The sequence below is a fragment of the Melospiza georgiana genome, chromosome 5, assembly GCF_028018845.1.
Source record: "Melospiza georgiana isolate bMelGeo1 chromosome 5, bMelGeo1.pri, whole genome shotgun sequence".
NCBI lineage: Eukaryota > Metazoa > Chordata > Aves > Passeriformes > Passerellidae > Melospiza > Melospiza georgiana.
The window spans coordinates 54,719,822-54,744,542 of NC_080434.1; the positions used below are offsets into that span (position 1 = coordinate 54,719,822).

Sequence of the window (24,721 nt, forward strand, 5' to 3'; positions counted from 1 at the left end):
GGATAAATGAAGTTGCAGGGCCTGCTGATGGTACTTTGCTGATGGCCCCCTGTACTTTGGGGAAGAACCCATTACGGCCTTTGTTTAACTACACTGAAAACGAGGCCTTGTGGACAGCAGCACCCCTGGCACACGGACCAAGCACAAAAACAGATCCTGCACAGCATCAGCCTAGGGTAACCATGATAAGACCCCAGCCAAAACCTACACACTGCAAAAGTTTAAGGATGCTCTCTTCAAGCTAAACTTTTGATCTGGGATCAGCCCTTATTTATTTATTTATTGTGTCCTGACAAAGTTAAAGTAGGAAGCTTCCTGGAGAGGGAATCTGTGTAAGCACCTGGCTGAAACCAAGCGTTCAGACAGGGGAGGTGATACCTTTTGGAAAAGAGAAAGAGATGCTCAAACACCTACCTGCTTGCCCCAGAGCATGATTAAAGGCTCATTTTGCAACATTACTGTTCAATTCATGGCTTTGCTGTTCTTTTACAGAAGGACGCTACATCTCCTCTCACCAAGGAGAGGCTGCAGCCTTCCTGGCCTGCACAGAATAACCACCCTGCCAGGCTGTGGAAGTATCAGTCTTCCCAGACATAGACATAGTTTATCCTTGGCTTTCTTCAGCCCTTGCAGACTTTCACCAGCACTGCATTCTGCTTCTATTTCACTTGTTCCTGTGGCTTCTTCAGAACTACATCTTACAGTCCTCCTTTCAATGCTTGTGCTTTTGGACTAGGTTAGTTTAAAAATCCTCTCACAGGACTTTCTGGCAAAGTGGACATGCCTCTCTTGCAAGGGGGCAGCCCAGAATTATGGAAGCAATTCCTACAAGAATGACACACTGCCAAAATTCTAGCCCACAGTGCAACTGAAACTCAAATTCCCTTGTGTGGAAGGTCCAGCAGAAGGTGTCAGCCACTGGGATCTTCATGAGGTGAGTCTGGGCACACATCTGCACCAACATGTCCTACTGGCTTTATGAGAAGCTGAGACTCCTAATCCAAGCTCTGATGCTGGATGCCTGGACTGAGGCTGTGTGAGATGGACTCAATGTTTTACATTGTTTGTCTCATCCCAGGCCTCCCAGGCCTGTTAAGGAGCAGCTTCACAAGAGCCAGGATATAAACAAACATTATAGAGCCTGACTGTACACTCATCTAGGGCTGGTCATACTGTCTGTGTGCCATGATCTTCTGTTTTAAATAACATCAAATGGGAATTCTGGCACAAAATCCAAAATCCTCACACCTCCATTCACCCTGGCATATGAGTTTCTTGCCTGTACCCTCATTATGGTCCCATAGCTATAACCCACTTTTCATACATGGATTTCAAGAAAGGGACAGGAAGGAATTACCTACAGCTGCAATAACCTTTGATGAGGTAGAAAGCACTGTTTGTTCTAATATTTTTTCAAGGTATCAGTGTAGTCTTTTCTAAAATTCTAACTACTGTGATATCTGCTGTAGGGCATTCTATATCCACCACCTAAAGGGGTACAAGGTGTTAGTTCAGGGTCACTTATACTACTAAGCTTAAAATTATGTAATTATTTTCCCTCCTCTTCTCAGTGCCAACATAAAACAACCAGACATCACACTTACAAAGTCTGGCCAGTTTTTGTGTCAAATGCCAGGGTCTTTAAGAAGCATGAAAAAAGTTTCCAACTCCTCCTGCTAACAGAACCATGTGGTCCAAGACATGGTTCTCAATTCGCAGAGAACAGGAGCCAGTCTGAACGGAAAAGTTTCAGAAATCTGTGCTATTTTCTCACCTCCAACAAAGCTGAAGAGGAGAGACACATGAAAACATTTGCATGACTTGCTTAGCTATTACATTCACTATTGGGTATCACCATAGCTAAGGAATACCAGTACCAAATTAACTTTGGAAGACAAGAAAATTCCAAGAGATTCACAGAAATCCATTCAGTGTCTGAAAAATATCATAGTTTATCCCAGAGGGCTGTCAGAAATATTTTTACTTAATTTTCTTTTTCTACAGAGAATACACACCTAATAATTTTTTGCTAAAAGAGAGAAAGAATTTCCTCCAAAGCAATCAGAATGATCAGGCATTTAAAGGGAAGATGATTAGTGAGGATAGACATCTGGTGGCTTCCTTGGAAAATTTCTTATTGATTCCTAAGTGTTACAGGTATTGAAAGTTACATCTTTGAAGTGGGGAACAAAATTTATATATGCAGTTAAAATGGCATTCATTGAAGGCCTGAGTTGAATATGTGTGCAAAAAAGGAAGATGCAGGCAAATGTTCTGGTCTCAGAACTAACTCCATTATTACAGTCATGGGCACACATGGCAAACAGGGCAGTTAATCCCAGCCTAATATGAAGTGCTACATCATTGCCCACTCACATGGCCATCAGCCCTTTGTTGGACTCAAACAGAAGGAAAATCCACAGGCACAGAAGAACCTGTGTCTGGTCACCATGACCTGATGGACAGAAGGGCAGGAGAACAACCCCAGGCACAAGCCCAGAGAGGCCAAGACACAAAACCAGACACAAGCAGTGTGAAACATGAAGAACAGCAAGAAAGCATCCTTTCAACACAAGGGGAGTAAAATGAGGAAGATAAAACCCAAGGGAAGAGTTTATTCTCTGTTCAGCAGAAGGGGAAAGTTTTTCAAGTTGCTGTCTTGAAAAGTGGTACAGAACTAAGCATCTCTGTTATCTACCAATGAAAACAAGTCTCACACAACTAATACCAGTGAATGTTTTAGGTAAAAACATTTAGCAGAAGTTTACTTTGGTTACTGATGCTTGTAGGTTTGTGAAGTCCCTTTTCTATGTTTTGATCTGCCTGGAGCTCTCTTTTTACTCAGGTCTATCACTAGACCCACCACAGGAGACTGAAAGAAGAACCCAGAACAACCATCATAGGCAATTATTGCTGAGAGCTCAGGGAAGATGTGGTTTATGCCAGTCTTGGAAAAGGGTAAGTGCAGTGGCTGTATTTAAAAAAAGGAAGAGAACTGGAAAACTACACACAAGCCAATTTACCATCCACCCCTGAGAATGTTTTTCAAGCAATAATCAACCAACATTTTGTAAGTGTTTGAAAAACAAGAACTGGAATTGCAAATAAGAGCTGTTTGTCAAGAATCAAGTCAGACTAGTTTGGTATCCTTCTGTGACAGGGTAACAGGCCTTGCAGATAAGGAAAGCCAAATTTAATCAATTTCAGGGCTGTGTCACACAGCATTGTCAGGAGCAAACTAAGGAAACCTCTGAGGCCAGCAAAACTGGCTGGGTCACTGCTGGGAGTTAGCAGTGGGTAACTGTCCCCATGGGAAGATCACATCAGGACTGCAAAGAGTTCAGAGGTTATTCAGCATTTCATTAGACAACTGGATAATGAATAAGCAAAGTGGTTATTTAAGATGTGACTTCAGCCTGGATGTTTTAAACAATGCTGGGGGAGAGGAATCCAATTCTAAACCAGGCAGACAAACTAGAAAAAAGGGTCTAAAAACCGTATAAAATGAACTTTTATAAAAATGAGAGCAAGGTACTACACTTCATCAGGACTAATCAACAGCTCGTATTTGGAATGGGGAACAGCCCATTACGTGGCACCTCTTTAGTGAAGCTAGAGAGTCACAAGCTGAAATTGGTTTATAATATTCTGTTATTCTCCCAAAAATACAATTATACTGGGACATACAAAAAAGAAGTGCAAGAGCTTAAGCTGACTTCAGCACAAGGCCTGAGCTGCAGTGCTGTGTCTGGTTTGGTCACTGCAGCACCAGGAGCTGCCAGAGACACCAACAGCAGCAGAAATATCCACAGGTTTAAATGGTGGCCAGGAAACTCAACCAAAGCCCCTGGAAAACTTCATAATAATGAGGATGGCACTGGGATGGATTTCCTGCAGAAGACATGGGAATATTTAGGCCTGTAGGTATAAATTAGACATCATCTGGGAATGGCATTGGGATAGTGGCCCTGCATAAAGACAAGGGAAGAACTGAGCAATTTCTTATTGATAACTTTCTCTGTTCCTTCTCTCCTTATTCTGTGATTAAGAATAATTTTATTCCCCAAGCAGTCACTCCAGCTCTCTGTGTTGTAATTCCAGCACAAACACAGATACCCCTGGGAGAAATTCATTGCCCTTGTGCAGTATCTGAAATTCAGAGGAATTATTTCTCCTCCCTCAGTGATCAGGGCAAAGGAAATGTTTTTTCTCATTTAAACAAGTATGATGTCAGAACATTCCCATTCTGGGAGGGGTCACTGATAAGCCAATTCAGAGACATTTGGCTGCAGGGCAGCTGGCAGGGCCCACAGTTTCTCCATCTGCCTTTAAAGAAGTAAACCACAACCTTGCCAACGAATTGAGAGGTGAGAGGCTGGTGCACTACTTGACATTTTAGCACATAAACAGAATAAATTCTATTATCTTTTTTCTGACAACCATCTCAGGCCTGAGAAGGACTGAAAATAAAATCACCTTATACTTACCTTGTCCCTCATGCTATGAGATAATGATTCACCTTTGCTTGGTGGCTCAGGATTTTCTTTAAACACTAAGTCAGAGGTTTGGCAAGGGGAAAAAAACCCCTTGTGAAATGACCAATTTGTTCTTGGCATCATTGCTTGACAAGTTCCCTGTCTTAGAGTTTCCTGGAAAACCCTTCAAGAGTTTTCAAGACCACAAGCTGAACCTTGGTCAGACTGTGAGGCTTTTACACACTGAAGCTGTCCCAACAAAGTCCACGTGACACTGCCAAACAGGGATGGAGCTGCAAAGAAGGGAGTCTGACGGAAATTTGGCACTAAGATCCTTTAGTGTAGGAAGAAGCCAACTCCAAGAGGCCTCTTTCACCACAGTGTAAGATGTGGGAAAGCACCCAGGCTTCATCAGTTCTCCAAAAATCCACTGAAGCCAAGTGTGACAAGCATCTTTAAACACTTTCAAAAGCTTAGAATGCTTTCAGCTATGCAGGAGGGGCTCTGTCAAGCTGTTTTGAAATGAAGGTCAGTTCAGACTTTTGATTCCAAGAAAAACTAAGAATCACTGGTAAAACACCAGTTTTTCTAGTTTATTTATGAGGTTTGCATGGGATTGCTGGAAATCCAGCAGGCAAAAGGGTGCTGGACATGGGGTCAATTTACAGCATAGGCAAGGGTTATGTGCTCTTTGTGTGCTCTGAATGCCACTGGGGAAGAAGCTGAGCTATTTGCCTTGTTACTGCCAATCTTATCCCTGTCTAGGAAGACATAGGCATGTCATTATTTAGTTGCTTTATTTGTGTGTAAAAATCCTTTCTTGAATTTATGTGTTTGTGTCTTGGTTGGAAAAGACAGGTGTGTGCTAAGGAAGGGGGAGCCTCCCCTGAAATGGAAAATGTAAACCCCTTCCCTCTGAATTGTTATAAATTTGAAATTAAGGGGGGGCTCTCAGGCAAAGATATGGGAGCAGGAATAACAGTTCTTTATTAGGGAAGAAAAAATTTAAAAAGTAAAATAAACAATGCTGTAAACCAAAACAACACTGACAGAGTCAGAACACAACCTGACACCCTGTGGGTCAGGGTGTTGGTAGCATCCAATTGGCAATGTGGCTGCAGCCCTCCTGGAGTGTCAGGGGTGGATCTGGTGGAGCAGGGATCCTGTAGCTAAAGGTGCAGTCTTCCTCTGAAGATCCAGTGGAAGAGGCAGCTGCTGTTCCTCTGGGAATCCAATTGGAAAGGCTGTGCTGGTGTCCCAAAAATCTCAGGTTATATCCAGTTAGGAATGCTTGGCTCCTCCTCCTGGACCAAGCATCTCCCAATGGGATGCTGTAATTTTACCAATCATGCAGTGAGACTCAGTAACCCATTAACAGCAGATGTCTCCTGGAGGGAGGATTGGTTTGTGAAAGAGAGAAAGAAAAGTTCCCAATGAACAGAAGATAACTGCCCCACCTCTAACAGATGGCAAATAGAATATACATTGCCTTGCAATCCAGGACACTTTGGGAAGAAACTGTTGGTTGATATTTTAAGTGCTGGGATTTGGGCAGGTTATTCCATGGCTACCAAAACCAGAGTGACTGAAGAGTGGCAGTCCTCTGCAGAGCCTGTGCTTACAGAAAGGGCAGGTGGGGAGAGCTCATTATAGCTTAGGAAAGCTATTGACTTCCTGGGATGTGGTTCAACCTTCCATGTGTAAAATTGTGCATAAAACAAATGTGCAACAAACCAGCTGTCAAAAGGCATTTAAGCATTGCTCAGGTTCTGCTTAGTGCAAGCTCAAATTGAGGAATTGTGCATTAGTTATATTTAGTGCTGCTGGCTGAAACCAGACACAGTTCAGGGGCTGGAGGCTGTGTTACAGGGTATATATAGTCCAGGGTGAATGCAAGAGCTGCTTAGGTAAGAAGCCTTGTGTAACAAATTTAGTGCATGAATGAAGTTCTGCTCTTTACCCATGGAAAAAAAAATAGCCCACAATGCCCAGAACTTTGGAAGAAAAGGTTTAGCACTGCAGGTGGCCTCCACGAAAGCCTCCACTTTAGGCAGTCACAAACATTCCTAACTCTGGGCTTTGTCCTGAAGTTTGTGTCTCTCCCCAGACCCCATATTAAACTGAAAAGTTACCAGGTGAAACTGCATGGTCATCTTGATAGGCTGCAGTCAAAAGATTAATAGGTACAATCTCACTAAACATGGAGTTTAAAGCCTGTTGGAATTAATGCAAAGGAAAGTTTCATCTGGTTCACTGCAGAAGCCACACAAAACAACAGATTTTGTTAGCCTTGGTTGCCTAAATTAACTTAACAAAAGTTAGTGCAGATTTAGTATTAAAAGCTACTTGTGTTAGCAGATCTGCCCATTATTTTGGACAAGACGGAACTCTCTTATAAAGAAAAGTTCCTATACTTTCTATTTTGTAGAAAATTCCCATAGATGAATATCCTTATACACATCAAAATGTCACGTTATAAACACTTCTAGCACTTAAAGCTAGATAGAAGCTGGGTTTTTCTCTAACAATTCACATTGATCCCTAACTGCACAAAAATCCCAGTGATGGGACTCCTTCATTTGTGTCCCTGTGTTGCCCACATTTTCTGCCTGTGTTGCTTTTGCGTAGCCAAATGCTTTATGGACTTTAGGAATAAAATAAAAAAATTGGGTAAAAATAAAGTTTTAAAAGAAAAGCATCAGTTCTTAGAAAACATCTGACAATGAGATGTGTCTTGGGGCTGAGGCTACCATTCTGTTTGCCTGAGCATGAACATTAAGTGCAGCTATTAATGCACACACAGAGACTATTCAGATCCCTCCACATCTAAACAAGAAATTGAATATTGCTCTCCCTTGACATTTGCATCCTGCCTACTGTGTGGAAGGGTCTAACTTGCATCCCCAGTCAGCAGCAGTCTTTCCAGCTGATTTGGACTCTCAAAGAAAAGTGAAGATGTGAAGAATAATGGGAGGGTTGCCAGCCCTGCCCCATTTTCAGACTCTCTTGACAAAGCGAACAATCTATAGTTTTGTCTCTTAAATTTTGCAGAAAAGTGCAGTGTCACTTACTTTGATTTAAACAGCAAAAGGTGCTCAAGGCTAATGAAGACAAGCTGATGTCTTAGCAGGTTTTCAGAAAGTTCATGGTTCAGAGCAGGAATCAAATGATGACAGCCCTGGCTGTGAGGAAGGAAAAGTGTAGGCAGATCAATGTAAAAATAGAATATCTGCAGATATTTGCATTTCTTTTCTCATGGCATCCATGTCTGGAACTCTTCTTCTTATGCTTTAAGTCACCTTTTAAACTTTAGGTGTTCAGAGGTGTTGAAAATATAATTTCTGCCCCTTCCCAACTCTACAGAGTCACAGCTGGAACAGGAAGATGGGAGTTGGAAGGTTGAGGAATATCTACATGGAGATTAAACTGCAAACCCATATAAATGAATGCTATGCTTGAAACTGGAGCAACAGCCCAAAATATTTTACATTGTGATTTTTATTTAATAAGTTGACAATACCTAAAGGTGTGATGGCCACCTGGCAGTGCAGTTGACATCATTTCTCTGGCCCAGACAGCTTTCAGTGCAACCACAAAGCAAGAGGCACCATGTAATGTACAACAGGGAATAAAACAGGACAAAGCAGACAGTGAGAAGGATGCACGAGTGCTCTGATGACCCCATTATATTTCTGTGTAATAGTTTGGATTTAACAGGAACTTTGGATTTTGAGGAGAAAAAAATGCACATCTTGTAGGAGGCACGGCAGCAGATTTCCAGCACTGGAACACACAGCAGGTCAAGAGCACCATCCTCATGTTTGCTCTGCCCCTGCCTCCAGCAGGTTTTGTCCAGTGCATCCCACTGCTTGTTTGCAAAGGGACAGCAAACAGCCATTCTGTGGTCATTTATGGCTTCATAAACTTCTGTCACCTTCCTCAGCCATCTCTTGACTCGACTGAAGGTTCCCAGTCTGTACAGTGCTCCTGTTTATCCTGGCTCCTTTGCCAGCACTTCATATGGTTCTGCTGTGTTCTTGTTCTCTATGAAAATGGTCTTGAGTCTTGTCACTCTGTCATACTAAACCTGATTTTGCATATTCAAATTCTTCAAAAGTTTCTTTTCACTTGCCCAGAACACATATTGTCGTTGCTGGGTGCAATTCCCACACCTTCCTGCCAATGCTTTTTCAGAAATGGTGGCATATTAGCTGCTCTCCTGTCATTTGGGTGGTTTTGAACAAGAATTAATATAAAACAGTAATTGATGAAAAGAGAATGGGTAAGGTAATTAAAAAGAGCATGCAAAAATCACCACTAGGGAAATCCTGCTTGTATTGAGCTTCTGCAGACTGAAAGGAATCTTAAATTTTTCAGATTCTGAGAAAGAGAATTAAAAAGTCATTCCCCTTTCCCCACCTGTCCCCTTCCTGGCTGGGTCAACAGCCCAATTCCATCCCATGTTTCACTTCCCCAGTTCCAACAAAGTGAATCATAAAGCAGAGGAGCAGCAAAGCAACTGAAGGAATTCCAAATGGTCAGGTTTTCTTTTGTTCAAGCCAGTGCCTGTGCAATCACCAAGGGAAAAATTCATGAAGATCTATAGGTGTTTCCATCTGGCAAACGTGGCTGGGTTCTTGTCCACACCTGTAACAAGCCAGTGAGATTACACCAGGCTGGGGGACAGTCCACAGGATAATTCAGAATAATTCATCTGAAAATGAGCTGTTCTGGGACTTCCTCCAAGTTTTGCAATAGGAATGTTCATTTTTAGGTAAAAAGGGGTCTTTCCACACAATGTCTTCCCTGAACAGGTGAGTTCCTCTTCCCTGGGAATGAGATGCTGATGTTGCTCCATGGTGCATTGGTGTCACACATTCCTCCATGGTGAATTGTTGTCACTCATTGCTCTGGCAGTTCTGCCAGCTGGACAAAGGGGCTGCTGACCTGGGGAGTATCAGCCTCACCACCCACACCTGCAGTGACTCCAGACTCACCAGACTGAGGGGCCTGGAGTGCCCTGAGAAATCCCTGGGATCAGAGGGAGGGCAGTGCCAGAATGGAAGAGGGAATGGAGGTTGAGTAGGAGAGGAGAGAGAACACAGGTTCAGAGCAAAGCAGGGGAACAAAGCCAAGCTAGAACAAGATGAGGACAAGCCAAGTGCAGCAAAAGCCAAGGAGCTCTGAGAAGTCAATGAGCTGCAGCCAGGGCCAGCTGAAGCTCTCCAAAGGAGGCTTTTCTCCCAGAAATCCTGAGAGTGCTCTGCCTTGGATAAGGACTGCTGCCCCTTCCCACCCTCTGGGAGGGGAGCTGCAGGTGAGGCTTACAGTGACTGGCTTTGCCAAGCAGCCCAAAATGAGCAGTGCCAGGGCTCCCATGCTGTGTGAATGGACTGGGTGAGAAACACGGCACAGCTGCTCCCTGAGGGGATTTGGAAAAATGACACCAGAATCATCTGTCCCATTCACACTGTGCTTCTGTGCTGGCCTGTGTGCTGGTCACACACAGAAGGGCATGCTGTGCTTCTCAGTGCACAGGGATTGGTTTTCCCAGCTCTGGAAGGTTTGGGAAGGCACTCAGGTCCCTGTCGTGCTCCCCCAGCTGCTGTTACCATTCCTGCAGCTGCATGGGCAGAGCAGCAGTTGGGTTTCCTCTCTCATCCACTCCCAGCAAAGTCACAGCAATTTATTTATATAAGTACACCCACAGGCAGGAACTTTCTTCCAAATTCAGCTGAAGAGATTTTGACTTTCAGATGTCCCATCCCCTTCCCAAGCCAGGTCTTCATGCTGGAATCATTTGAGACAGCTCTAAAGCACAGCAGAAGAACTCCAAGCACCTCCTGGCAGCACTCAGCCTATTTCAGACTTGTGAGTGGACACAGAATCTTAGAATAAAGGGGGAGAGGTGAGGATGAAACAATCCCAGTTTTCAGGTACAAAGATCTTTCTTATTGCCTGAAACAGAAGGAGCAGTTTTCAAAAGCAGCTACAAGAGAAAACCAAAACATTTGGAATTCAGCCCATCACAGGATGGACCAAATATGTGTGACCTAATTCCTGTGTTTCACTTGAAGCAAAATAAGGCACAGACTCATGAAGAAACTTCTTGGCACTGCACAGAGCTGTCCTTCAGTGTGATGCTGAGCAGTTGCTGGTGGCAGCATTTGGCACAGCTGGAACTGGCCAGGCTGCCTAATAATATTCTGATTCTCCTTTTCACTCTGGCCATTTGACCTGCTAAAATAAAGCTACTCAGAAATTCACTAGAATGGGGTGCCCAAGGAAGGAGGGGAAGAACCCAAACATTTTAATTAAAGAAAATAATACTCTTCTGCAGGATAACAGGAGGCTCAGCACAGATATAAACTGCTTTGGTCCAAGAACAGCTGATGTGTAACTCCTCATGACACACAGCCCATTACAGCTGACAGAACTAGAACATGCCTGAAGGTGGGCACAGCACAGACAACAAACAGAAAGGACTTCATCATCTTTAATACACAGGCAAAGCCTACAGAGACTACAGTCTCAATGTAACTGGGTAAGTTGCCACAGACGTGTGCATATTGAAGACAGAAAACAGCTGAACATGTCTCTAGGGATAATTTCTCCAAAATTATCTTTGGAGGTTACACTTGGCAAATTCTGATTTAAAAATCAAAGCAGGTGCATTTCCCCTCTCCCCACCCTAAAATCAAGTAACAGATTTACTGAATTGAGCCCTTACTGGCAATCCAGCAGATGTGAAAAGAGGGTACTTTTTAAAAAAAGATACAGAACAGACAAACACATCAGACACAGGCCCCAGTTTCATCAGCGTTGGGGCATGCATGCTTGCCACATGAACTCCATAAAACTGTATTTTATACAGCTGCATTTTAAAAACTTCTGGACAGGTGAGTCTCCTCAGGGGTCTCCAGGGTTCAGTTCAGCAGATTGGCAGCTATGCAGTCACACAGATTTCTCTTTTCCACCTGAAGAAGCAGAGTTTCTGTCTGTAAGAGGGGGGAACAACATCACAAAAAACAAATGTCAGCACTGTAAAATGAATGAGCTCCCAAAGAAAAGTCCATTTTATTTTTATTCTCCAGTTTGGAACTAGTGGTATGAGATGAATTTTGGGGTAAAAATCAGACTTACTGTTTACTACTCTACAAAATGATTTTGCTTTTGTGGGATTAATTGGCATACCAACATAACATTGCTTCCTGTGACATGAAGAAAGTAATTTTTCTTTCCTACAATCTTATTTCAACAGCACAAACTGGAGCATAAGTTCAGAAGTTCATTAGAGGCTTAAACCCCCTCCCCACTCTTCTCACATCATGTCAGAAATTTTATTTTACTTAAAAACAGACACTGAATTTTAAATTAAATTTAATTGGACCCACTCTCAGTGAAGAAATTAATTTCTCTAGTTTCTCTTGTTTCTCTTTAACTTTCTCCTGATAATATGGAAATTCAGTAGTTACTGATAATAAAACAGACAAGAGGTTCTGAGCTGGCACAGAGCCATCACAATTCAAACACAAAATGAGATTATTGACTTCTTTAAGGAAAGGGGTCCCAAACTGATGAAATTGGAAGTCTCTGGGTGGAACAGAGGTTCATCAATATCAGGAGATCTCTGTTGCCCACAGATCCCTGGTTCTGAAGCAACGAGAGTGAATTGGGAACTTCTGAGAGCTGGAGCTGGGTATGATCTGAAAGGCTGCACCCTCTCAGCCTTCCTGAGTGAGAAAGGGCTGGGGACCAGGGAGGGGACAGCAGGGAAAGGAAATCTGGGAATCCTTCCTCTCTAGCCCATACACACACACACACACTTGGGTTTTCCTGGCTGTCTGGAGCACCTCTTGCTTCAGTAGATGCAGGATGCAGCAGAAATGTTTGACATCAACATCATATCTTCACCTCAGTTTGTCTACCATGGGCTGAAGCTGTACCTGAAAATCAGCCTGGTCCAAGAGAGAACTCCCCCCTCATTGGCCATGGGACACAGTAGCTGTGGGAAGTCCACTCACCAAATTAATCCCCACTGGGGTAACCAGCTACCAAAACTAGGCACAGAAAAAAAGGCATTATGAAGAACACCAGCTCTAAATGCCAATCAAAGCCATCCTTAACCTGCCTGCCTTGCAATTCCTGGATGAGATGGAGTTGCCATGTGATTAAAGGCTGTGTTTTAAAAGCTGTGCTATCCATTGACCCACATTATCTAAAGGCACTTAGAGCAGAGCTGGGCTGAAGCTTCCTGCTCTGCACTTGCCTCCTTAGTGCAGGATAAGCCATCTGCTGCTCAGGCTTGTTTTTCCCCAGATGATAAATCTCAGGAAGAAACCACAACCCTGTGGTTTTATATTAAATCAGGTATCACTTTTGATTGTTTCAGCTGCCCTGCAAAACTGAAAAGATCTGATCAGACTTTGCTAATCATTGAAAAGACCTTCAATCACCACCTTCTCACCACCTCACTGGCATCATTTGCCATGGTTTGAGGTTAAGGGAGGTTGACAGCATGCCAGCATCTCTGGAGCTGAGTCCCAAGGCTGCTTACCATCTTATATATCTTTAATAACATTTTCAAGCCTTTCTTTTTATTTTCAGGGGCACATCTAGCTTACTGTGCTTCAAACATTCCAAGCAACCACAGACAGTTTATGAAGCAATAAAGAGCAGTGCTTGTGGTGGGAGCAGCTTCCTCCCAGCAGCACAAGACTCCTCTCCCCAGCCCATGACCACATGTGGCACTTTGGCTAAGTGGTGAACCACAGATATTCCCAGAAAATTCTGCCCACAGTTATTCTCACTGCCAAAACAACTACTCCAGCCTGCTCTGAGGGACCACCAGCAGCAAAAAACAGGACAAAGAGGGGTAAATAGATCTGATATGTGTAGAAATCAGCCTGACAGAAGGGGTCTGTGACCCTTCTGATGCAGCCAGCCTGACAATTAGTGAGGGACCATCACACCAGGGTAGGTTACAAAAACCTATTGGGATTGGAAAAGGAAGGAGATCCAGTCTGTGGCCTTCATGAAAGGGTCTGTGACCTATGCCAGAGTCAGTTTTCTTTGAGACACCATGTTAATCAACCCAAGGCCAAATGAAGTGTGAAAGCTCTTGAGCAATATTCTTGTGCCATAAAATTATATACAGGCTTTCCCTGAACAGAACTGCAGGGTAAGATGTGCAGGAGGAATTAAATGAGAATTTCCTCTCTAAGCTTTTGGGAATCCCTCCCCCTCCAACTCAGTTAGGAGCTGCTTAGTCATCATCTAACAATCTTGCCTGCAAACAAAGGAGAGTTTTTCAAGGAAATTAATGTCTCCAGTGGGAATATTAACAAAAGGAATTGTATTTTCAGGGACAGGAATATTTGCCCCACAAAGCAGCAAAACAGACTAAAATAGTCAAATGTGAAATATATGTGGCTGAAAGCAGTGGTCCTAAAGCCCTAAGTTTGCATTAAATTGTGCTACAGCTGAATAATAAAAGTAAGAATTAAATACCCTAGAAGACAGTTCCAAGAAGTCCTCAACTGTTAAATATTTCCATGTCTTTTGAGGATGTAGGCAGAATTCCTGGCTTAATGACTGGAATAGGCCTGTTCCAGTTATGGTGAGCTGAAGGATTTCAATATGAATTCAATTATTTAGATTTTAAAGTGATAAGGAAGTGATAGATTTGTTTTCATTGGAATATATCACATTTTCAGGCTTGCTGTCAAATCTACAAGTGTGAAAGCCAATAATAGGACATTCATTTCAATTGACTTTTTTTCTATCCTCATGTTATCTCTTTGGCTGTCTTTAATGTTTATTTTTTTAAAACTATTAAAACACAGTAACTATCTCTGAGGTTCTTAATGCTACTTCTGTTTTGGATATCTGGTTTTTATAAATTTTTTCTCTTGGTCTGCAAGCTGAAGGTTTCATACAGGTCACTGCCATAGCCAGACCAAGATGTAGAAATTCTGATGGAAATTTCAAAGGTTTGTAGTAGGATGAGGTGTGCTAGAACCAGTTTACAGCACAATCTGAACATCTTGTTTGGGCTGCATAAAGTGCTCAGCAGAATCATTACCAAGATTTCTTCATGAAGCCCAAAATATATTTGACCTGTAATTATTGAACAGATTTTGTTTAGCTGTAAATGTGCTACATACCAATCTGGCTCTGCTGGAATGTTTGTTTATTTTTTTTGTAGAATGTCACAATTCAAGGCATCTTCATTCATGCACTTGTATTTTCACCTAACCATCAAGGACCCTGCTTGAAGTAACCTCACACCATTCCTCAAAGACAACAGCTCACAGGCTTTGACATAAATCAGAAAAGCAGGAAAGTTTCAGTGCCTTCTGCTGAGCAATCTGTGCAGGAGTGTGTCTGTAGCACTCCAGCTATGGGGCACCCAGGGGGTGGGGACAGAGCCACCCTCCTGGGACAGCAGCATCTGGCAGCAGCTGGGGCACAGGCAGGCACAGATTGCAGCAAGAGACAGATCCACATCCCCCACGGAAGGGAGGCGCCAGCCCTGGCACCTTCTGCACGCTCACTGCAAGACAAACAAGTTTCATTCCCTGTTCTGTTCTACTTTGTGGCATTTTTCATCATTATGAAATCAGAAAAATGGAAAAACTGTCTATGGATGATGCTTCCTCCCTTAGCTTCTCCCCAGGGATAAAAGCATGTGCAGGGGAGTATTTTATTTTAGTAACTTTTTGTTTGAGCTGGCTCTTTCCTTTTGGGTAATATATATAAGTTATACTCTCACCTTACTCCCCCTGACATAAAAAAGGGGTGTGCTCGGTTTTGGAGTGAGAAAAGCAGCACCAATGGCACTAATTTGGCAAGAGAAGGACAGTCAATTCACACTTTCCTATACTTCCTATTGTCCCTGAAACCCCAAAGCAGAAGAATTCCACAGATTATTGCACAGAGAGGTGAAATGTAATTAACCAGCCTCACCTCAGAACACAGGACAGCACAACTCACTGCAAAAATCCAAGCATCTTACCTACTTTTATACACAGAATTTTCTTTTATATTTTTATATTGGGGAAAAAAAGAGAAGACATTTAATGTGTCCTTACCCTTGTGTCTAGATTATATGCTGTCTTCTTTAAATCCTGCAGAGCTCTCTGCATGAACTCAAAGGCATGGCAATCAACACAGGGGCGGCCTGGGAGAGATTCAGGAGAGAATCATGACTACATGGCATGAAGAATTAACTAGAAGGAGTAAACTGTGATTCTGAGTATCAGAAAGAGCTACAAAAAAGAGTCCACAGAGTGAGTACTGATGTTGATAGTACTGAACAACCCAGGTAATTTTAATTGGTTTACTGTGATGGTCCACCCAGTCTCTCAATTATAAAAGAATTACTTCAAATTTACATTAATATTTTTCTTTCTGCTACATTGCTGTTCCACTTTTCCTTCTACAGCTCATTGTATGGAATCATTACACTCTTTACTTGAGCCTTTCATTGTGCTCCACTAACCCTGGGTACATTTTCAACCTCATCTTCAGATTTTTCAGAAATTATGTCTGAAAACATGAACCTGCTCCCTAGAAAAATCTCATCTCCTAATGTAACAAATGTGAGCTCTAAATAGAAGACTAATAAAATAAAGCTGACTACAATATTATAAAGACAGACTACTTCAGCCTCTAACTTTGAATATGACACAGCTTTGCCCAAAAAAATGCCCTGTTATCAGCAGGCATTGCTGGTAAGCAGAACTGCTGCAATCTGGATTTATTGGAGTGTTTAAGAGAACATTCCCAGATTGAGACACTCAGACTGAAGGGCACAAGGCTTGCTTTGCCTTGTTCACCACATAACACAGATCTGTGCCCTAACAGACAGCAAAGACAGACAGACAGACAGACAGACACCTTGAGCTCATCAGGCTCATCTGCTCTCACTGGCCTCTCTGTGCCTGACAGCCTCACCAGAAACCCTGCACAGGAGAGGAATCCTGAGCCCAGCTGTAGCTTGCTCTCTGGGGGCTGGTGTGAATGAAAGGATGAAGTCCAGGCTAAAGCTGGGAAATGCTGCTGTGCCTGTGCCCTGTCTGTAAGCCCATTTTGCAAACACTTGATGTTGGACTGTACATGCCTCTGACACCCTGGACAATGAGCTTCCAGCTCACAATCTGAGTGCTGACCAGCAACCAGGAATTCTGCCTGCTGGAGAAAGGGAGCCTGCCAAAGTCTTTAACTGGCTAAGAAAAAAAAAACAAACCACAAAAAACCTCCCCCAAAACATATATATATATATATATATATATACACACATACATACATATATATGTATGTATATATACACACACACACACATATATATATATATATAAACAGTATTAAAGACCTGCTCCATCATTGCTGTACCCAACTTCAGTGCTACTGTATTTACACTGGACAAAAGGAGAGGACAGCAGTTTTTCACATCAACAACTTGATGGAAGGACCTGTTATTATGTTTATAAAGTAAAATAAACTCAACACAGATCAGCAAAGGAGAATTAGGTGGACGAAGGCCCCAAGACTAGGTGTTGACAAAATGCTTTCTTGGCATCATTTAATAAAAATCCATGACTTTAAAACAGCAAACATTCTCAAGAACAAAATCTCATGAACAGACAATGTCAGCTGAAAAAGAGCAAGTCTCAGTGGTGTCTCTGAAAAGCAAACATGGTGATTCTAGCATAGAAAGGGCTAACACAATGGACAAAAGAAAAGGTGCAGAACAGTGGCAGGTTTCAGCAAAAAGCAAGAGACAAAGATAAGAGAGTGAAGAGCTCTGGATGCAGGAGCAAAACAACACTGGTAGATTATCAGGCTGTGGTTTTAAAACAATGTAGGCAAGACATTCCAAAATAGTTTGAATTATTTGGGCAAACTTCAGAGTCCAGCAACATGAGGCCTGCAGCAGGGGCTGTAGGAGAGGACTGCAGGGTGGTACTTACTTTCAGCTGGGATGGCTGTTCCTGCTTCCTGGTCAGCTCTGACAGGCTCTGAGACAAGTAGTGCCACCAAAAATACCAAAGGAACTGTAAGGATGGCTCTCCTCAGAAGGCAGGGTGCCAGCATCTTGGGAATGGGTGCTTCTCTGCTTGTCAAGAGACATAAACAAGTTAGTGAGGAACACTACAGACACACAAGGGTTTTGTCACAAAGTTAATGTCCCTGATGGCTAAAGATTTGTCAGTCTTCCTCTGAAAGAAGACGAAATACCAGAAGATCTAGAGCAGGGAGAAAAGGTCTCTGTACCTTTCCAGAGTGTACATAAAACTCAACACTGAGAGAACATCCCTACACTAGATAAGAAGTCCCTGGAGTGTCCTTGGTTTCATTTGAAGGCCAGAATGGTTTGCCTGGTCTGTGACTTTTTTCTAACTACACAGTCACAGACATGAATCTGGGGAGCTGGTTCACTGTTATACTTTGAGATCAAAACTTCAGGGATTACAGAGCTGGCTGAAACAGAACCTGGAAACGAGGTCTTTGGCCTCTGGCTTCCTTTACTGCATCATCTTTTCTCAAGTGAAATAACTAAAGGTAACCACTAGCATTACACAGCACGCTAATTATAAGAACTCCTTTATGAAAGTATTTGAAGGAAATACTTTTGTTAAACCTCCACAAATTCAAAGGTAGAATTTCTAATGGTAAATGCATCAAAACTCTTTGACCTTCTGTTTCCCCTCCTAATCTGGGCTTCAGGCCATTATTTGCAGCTATCCATTTGCTCCTGCCAGGCCACACCATCCCCAGACCTGGGTACAACCTGGTCCAGCAGCAGTTTCCCTTCACGCAGAGGCAAGTTTTTTTAAAGGTTTCAATTAAGTATTTTCTTGACCCAACAGGTAAACTGTTCAGAGCAAAAGGGACTGGCTCAAGTTGCAACTGCTTGTTAGAGATCCCAATCCAAGGGAGCTCCTTAGCTCAGCCAAGTTTACCTTTCATTCCTATACATCAACATGGAAGAAAGACAGATTAAATAAGGCTAAGTTATGGCAATACAATAAAACCCACATAAAAAATCTGTTCAGCTAACTGTGGGAAAACAGGACAACATTCTGCCTCTTTCTGTTGGGGCTTATTGAGCACAAGATGTTGCATAAGAGCATTAGATCTGCATGTACTGAATGCAAGAGTACAGCACTCCCCAGAACAGATTGTATTTCACATTTAGAAAGCCAGTAGAGGGAGGCAGGGAAGGGAAGGGTTTTCCCCATTTTGCCACAAACACAGAACAGAACAAGACTGCTCTTCAATATGTGCAATCCACCTTTTCAGACACAGATAAAGTGGAGCTGCAAACTCTGCACGAACACTTGCAGCATGTGCAAACAGCAATTCAGCCAGGGCAGGAGCAGCATTGTACACATCCCCTGCCTGTGCACCCAACCTAAACACAGGAGCAGGGAATGGTTCAGAAGCAAGAGACAAACCTGTACAAGCAGAGTCACAGATGTACTTGAACCCATGGCAACAAAAAGATAGGGTAATATAATTTCTATACCCTCATATTGCGTTTCCTGTCCCACCCCCTGTTTAGATCTGATGTGATCCTTTTTTTTTTTAATCTCTACAATCCCTAAAATAAAGGGATTAAATCACTACAAGTGGTTTGGGTTTTCTGTTTTAATTAATGGTGATCTGCAATAAAACCAAGTACAATCAAAAATAGCAGTCTTTGCAATAGGACGCAGCAGAGTGTCTCCAAGAAATAGTAAATTAGGACAACACCAGCCTCTTTTGGAAGCACCTGATGAAGCAGCCTCCTGGTCAGCAGGAGCAGAGGCTATTTTCAGAGTTGACTACGAGTACTACAAAGGTTCAACAAAACAAAACAGACACATTGTTAAACTTTTTTGGGGCACCTTACCCATCACCCACCCCAGAGTCAGCTCAGCTTTGTAGGTGAGCCCCACTGCAGAACAACTGTTCCTCTAGTGCAGCAATCATCCAAAATCACACCTGACTCCTGCCTCTTAGTTATTGCATGGGAATTTGCAAGGACTAATCGTGACAGGCTTACAAGGGTGGTCTCTCCCTGCAGTGCAGCTGGGAACAGAGACAGATCTGTGCACGGACTTCTATGAAAGAGAAAATTCGCCCCCTTTAACAAAGGAAAAAATATCAGTACCTGATCTTTCTCTTGTCTTTGTGATGGTTTCTTTGAAATGGCCGCTGCAAACTGCTAAGAGAACAAGTGCAGCATTTCTGAGCATGTGCACTGTCTCTTTTTAACCTTCTCTGAAAGAGGTTATTACTATGGGGAGATTTCTGCCATGGCAACAATGCAGAGCACTGCAGCACACAGCGCAGATTTAAAGAGGCACAGGCTGTGTAGCCCAGGTCTGGGGAAGGATGATTCTGCTCTGACATGCAAGGTCCAGCAGGGACTCACCTGCCCTGGGTAAGGTTTTTAAAGCCAGGCCATTTGATTAATCTCTCTTGAAGTCTGCTGAGTGGTTTTTCTGCAGTCTGAGCAGCTGGATGGGGCACCTGGTTCAAGCAACTTGCTTCCCCAGAGCTTGAAAATCATCACAACAATCTACAGCTGCTTTTTGGGAGATGAGGACAGAGCAGGGATTGCACTGATGAATTGCTCAGTGCACTGCCTGCCATTTGAATGGTTCTGACTTACAGGAGGCGTTAGCACTCATGCCTGCTTTCCCAGGTATTCTGTGATTCCAGTCCCAGAGCTGCCAGGAGCAGCTGCAGCCACCAAAACTCTGAGAGGGAGCTTGAGTCAAAAATCAGAACCCCTCTTTTCTATCCCCCTTTCAGAGCCCTGTGAGCTGCACTCCAGGACAACACTGACTGCACTTGTTCTGCATGCAATGACACAATGGAATGAAGATGATAAAAGTGATTTTGTCAAGTCAAAGCTAAGTTCAGGGGTTACATCACCTCCCAAAAACCACATTTTCCATCACAAATTAGACACTAGCAGTGCTTGTTTCAGAGAGAATGAGCCCAGCTGAGGGCAGGCACAGCACTGAGGAGCACACACAGACCTTCAAAGGGACTGAGCACTGTGTTTGCTTTACCTGGTTCAGAGGAGACTCAGCCTTCAATGATTTCATGGTGAAAGCTGGGGGCATTCTGTGCCCAGCAAGGTCAGGCACACAACCTTGTTTTTCACGAGCAGAAACTCCTTCCCAGAATTATGACTGAATTGCTAGCTAACATTTTTCTTTTCAACTTGCTCTATATAACCTGTCCCTCCTGTATAGCCCAAGAGGAATGGTTTGCTTTCATTAATTCTGGTAAGTAAGTAAAAAGCTAAAATCTCAGCTTGTTCAGTGTGTAACTATGCTGCTGTGTGAAGTTACAACATCCACGAGATGTTGAGGGGGGGTCAAGAGGGGATTAATTATAGTACTGCCATCCTTATACATCACAAAAACAGAAATCAGGGGAAAATAATTTTTAGAGACTGTTCTTTTGGGAAAACAAGATTTAGCATTGCAGAGATAACCTTTTGGTCTGATTTAGTATCTGCCTGTACATAAATTACAAATGCAAAACTTAATTCATGATCACTCTTGGCCCTCTAATCTCATACCTTGGCCTGTCTTCCTGATAAATAACATAGATATTCCTATAGACACACACACCCCCACTACCTGCCCCCCCCTCTATATATGCCTTTTCTTAGCCTGATCATTCCCAGTAAATCTGTTCTCCTGAATCCTGTGCTTTCTCTATCACAACAGTAAAACCAAGCAGCCAGTCCTGGTACCTTGGGTATTATCACTGATTTCTCTTCTAGACCCACGCAGTGGGCTTCCAATTCCACTAAACAAACTTCTAAAAATCTGTTTCTGCCATTCAGATGCTAAATTACTTGCTCTTAGCATCCCATACCAAATATTGCAATGTCTCTTATTTAGCCTTATCTTAGATCTATTTATCCTTCAAGGAACAACTTCCATTTCAGTGTTTTAAAAACATTTCCTCTTTATTCACTTCTCTCCACTCTGCACTCTGTTAAGCACCAGTTTTTCTCTTTACTGAAGCTAAAATTTTTTCAAGTGGAAAATATCAGTTCACCAAGGAGGAGATCTTCCATATAGGAAGCAGACATTCAAATTCAGCACATTTTTCATAGAATGTCCTGAGTTGAAAGGGACCCACAATGGTCATCAAAGTCAAACTCTGGGCCCTGCACAGCCCATCCCCAGGAGTCACCCCCTGTGCCCCAGAGCATTGTCCAAACACCCCTGAGCTCTGCCAGGCTGGTGCTGTGACCGCTGCCCTGGGGAGCCTGGTCAGGGCCCAGCCACCCTCTGGGGCAAAACCTTTCACTAATATCCAACCTGAACACCCCTGATACAACTTCAGGCCCTTCCCCCATCCCTGTCACTGTCACCACAGAGCAGGGATCAGTGTCTGTCCCTCCCTTCCCCTCAGGAGGAATTTGTAACTGCACTGAGGTCTCCCCTTGTAGAGGGATAGAACGCAAGTAAATAAAGGTAGTATAGAAAGTAATCTTATCCCCTAAAGAGTTGCAGCTGAGCCAATTACTGAAGATTAGGAGCAGGCCTGATGTTAACAGGCCACACCTGTAGCCAGTCAGAAGAGTGTTATAAAAGAGTGGATTGGTTGGTTGGGGGAACTGGAGTCAGTGGCTGCTGTAAGGACAAGGAACAGTCAGTGCCTGGGGGAGCTGCCTACAAGAAACATCAAGGAGGTACAAAACTCTGGCAATGTGGAACCCTTGCAATGTACTGACAATAGAACTCTTGCACTGTAATGGCAACATCCCCTCACGCTCCTTTTCTCCAGGCTGAACAGACCAAGTGCCCTCACCTGCTCCCTGCATGGCCCCTCCAGACCCTCACCATCCTCATGGCCTTCTTTGGACATTCTCTTATAGTTTCAAGTCTTTCTTAGTTTGTGGTACCCAAAGCTGCCCCAGCACTCAAGGTGAGGCCACCCCAGAGCAGAGCAAGACAATCCCTCCCTTGCCTGGCTCGAGATGCTGGGCCTGATGCCCCCAGAACAAGGTTGGCTCTCCTGGCCGCTAGGACACGCTGAAAAATTTTGAATTTTTGAACGTTTTGAAATTTTTATTTGGAAAATATTTTTTAAAATATTATTTTGACAATTTTCAAATTTTGATAATTTCTGGCTTTCAAATTCAGAATGATTGGTTTTTTAAAACTAAGCTTAACGCAGTAAAAATACATTGCATAGTCTGTTCATGGAATTGCAGAGTAGGAACAGCTCTCATGTTAAAGTTATGAGGCACAACCACAACAGAACATTATAACAAAGCCTTTCCTTCTCTTATATTTCTGATGCACAAAGCACAGGTCACAGAGATGCTAGCCCATGGACCACTGAAAATTGGAAGTACAGAGCAGGACTGGAACCATACAGCACCTGCACTGCACCCTCAGAGGTGATTTCATTGTGGCCAAAGCTGCAGTGGTGCTCATGAAGCACCATGGGCTGAGGGTGAAAAGTGACATTTGTGTGAAAGCTGGAACAACCTGACTCCCCAGCTGCCCTTGGGGAGCATTCATGAGGAAAGCACAGAGAATTTATAGCTTCTTTTCTATAATGAAGTCTAACACAATGTATTTTTTTTCTCAAAATCCCCACCAGCTAGGAAACATCAAAGCACTGTTACTGAGATTTCATTTATTCATCTTGATAGCACATGTCTTGATACTATAAATATTTCTATGGGATTGGAAGAAAAGCTGGAGCCTTTACCTCTAAGCCTCTTCACTGCTTGGTTTCTCCTTGGCTCTTAAATCTAATATCCTGTCACTACAGAAAACTTTCTCCCTCACTAAAGAAAACAGTTTCTGTCATTTCTCCTGGAGACACTTTTATGTTTTCTCATAGCCTGCCCTCTAAATCATGGCAAAAATCTCCCCACAAGGTACCATCCTGTCTTCTATCAACCACACTTTGATGCTTTACCTCTGCCACGAATCCACAAAGGAGAGCCTGGGGATGAATCTGGCTGGGGCTGTGGATGCCATGCAGAAGTGTTTGTCACACCAGTATGTCCCTGCCCCGCACCTCCGGCTGTCACTCCTGTCGCCCCTGCCAGCCTGGGCTGTGATATCTCCAGGCCAGGGGCTCTGTTTGCTCTTGGTGGGGCAGCACCACAGGGCTGGAGTGTTGACAGAGGGCTCCAGGCACATGTGATGTGAAATAAAGTCAAACTACCTAAAGCTGGTCTCACTCTCCCACACTCTGGTATGTGAGCTATTCACAGAGCAAGCCTCTGATTCTTTTCCTTCCAATGTAAAGCTCTTGGGATGTGTCAGAGTGACCAAATTAAGAAGTGACACCTGCCTTTTTTCCCTGAACAGGTCTTGCCTATCTTGGTAGCAGCAAATAATTGCAATTGTTCCTCCTTCCATTTTCCTCACCAATAATTTTAGGAACAATTTCCCTGTCACTAAATCCAAATCCCACAGTCTCTATCTGTCAGAGTATGGATTGCCTGAAGTCATTCTGGGATCCAAAAATCTTGAGTTTCAGCACAACCCTGAGGCTGGGCTCACTTCCAAGTCTGACTTTTCCACACAGATTTTAGAGAGACCTGTACTGTTAGAACTACTTACTGCTTTTTGGATGAGATGCTAAATTGGGTCTTATCCTCCTGCATCTCTCTGGGAGCTGAGAAACATCTAAAACTCCCATGGCAATATTCAGGAAGGGTTATCATTAACTGAGACATCCTTGGCTTGCACTCTCCCTGTGCACCCTGCTGCACACACATCTCTGGGGAATAAAGCTGCGCTGGAGCTATTTCAGGGTACATAAAAGTTGCAACTTTGACTTGTTTGCAGATTCCACAGGGATGCCTTGAGTACTCTGCAGCAATTAAACATGCAGGCACTTGAATTGGCTTTGGACTAGAGGGGAACAAATGTCTTAATTCCCAAACTTCCCAGTCTGGAACCAGACTTCAGAGTCCAGGGGCCTCTTCTAGCACTGGAGAGATCTCTCAGCTGACAAACAGTACCAGTTTCCTTGCAAAGGCTGCTTGGAGAAAGAGCAATTGAGGAAACTAAAGAGAGATTGCTAAAATTGGAAGTTTATTGATTACCTCTTTTTCCTTCCAAAAGATGTTTATTATCCAAAGTCTGCATCAGGGCTCTCAAACTACAAGAATCAGAAGACCCAGATTCAGAGGCCTCCAGATCCATTCTCTGCTTTATGAATCAGCTCCTTTGCAGCCAGGAGACTAATTC

The 24,721-nt window shown here is 43.2% G+C and overlaps 1 protein-coding gene across 1 annotated transcript; it reads right to left on the reverse strand.

The window, feature by feature from the left end:
* Positions 1-10,953: 10,953 nt before the first annotated feature.
* Positions 10,954-19,744, reverse strand: LOC131083812 (neuropeptide-like protein C4orf48 homolog). Its single transcript, XM_058024782.1, has 4 exons — positions 19,636-19,744; positions 17,450-17,592; positions 15,569-15,657; positions 10,954-11,473 (listed from the first exon to the last, which is right to left on the reverse strand). The coding sequence occupies exons 2-4, from the start codon at positions 17,571-17,573 to the stop codon at positions 11,402-11,404; spliced, it is 285 nt and encodes a 94-aa protein (XP_057880765.1). The 5' UTR covers positions 17,574-17,592; positions 19,636-19,744; the 3' UTR covers positions 10,954-11,401.
* Positions 19,745-24,721: the final 4,977 nt, after the last annotated feature.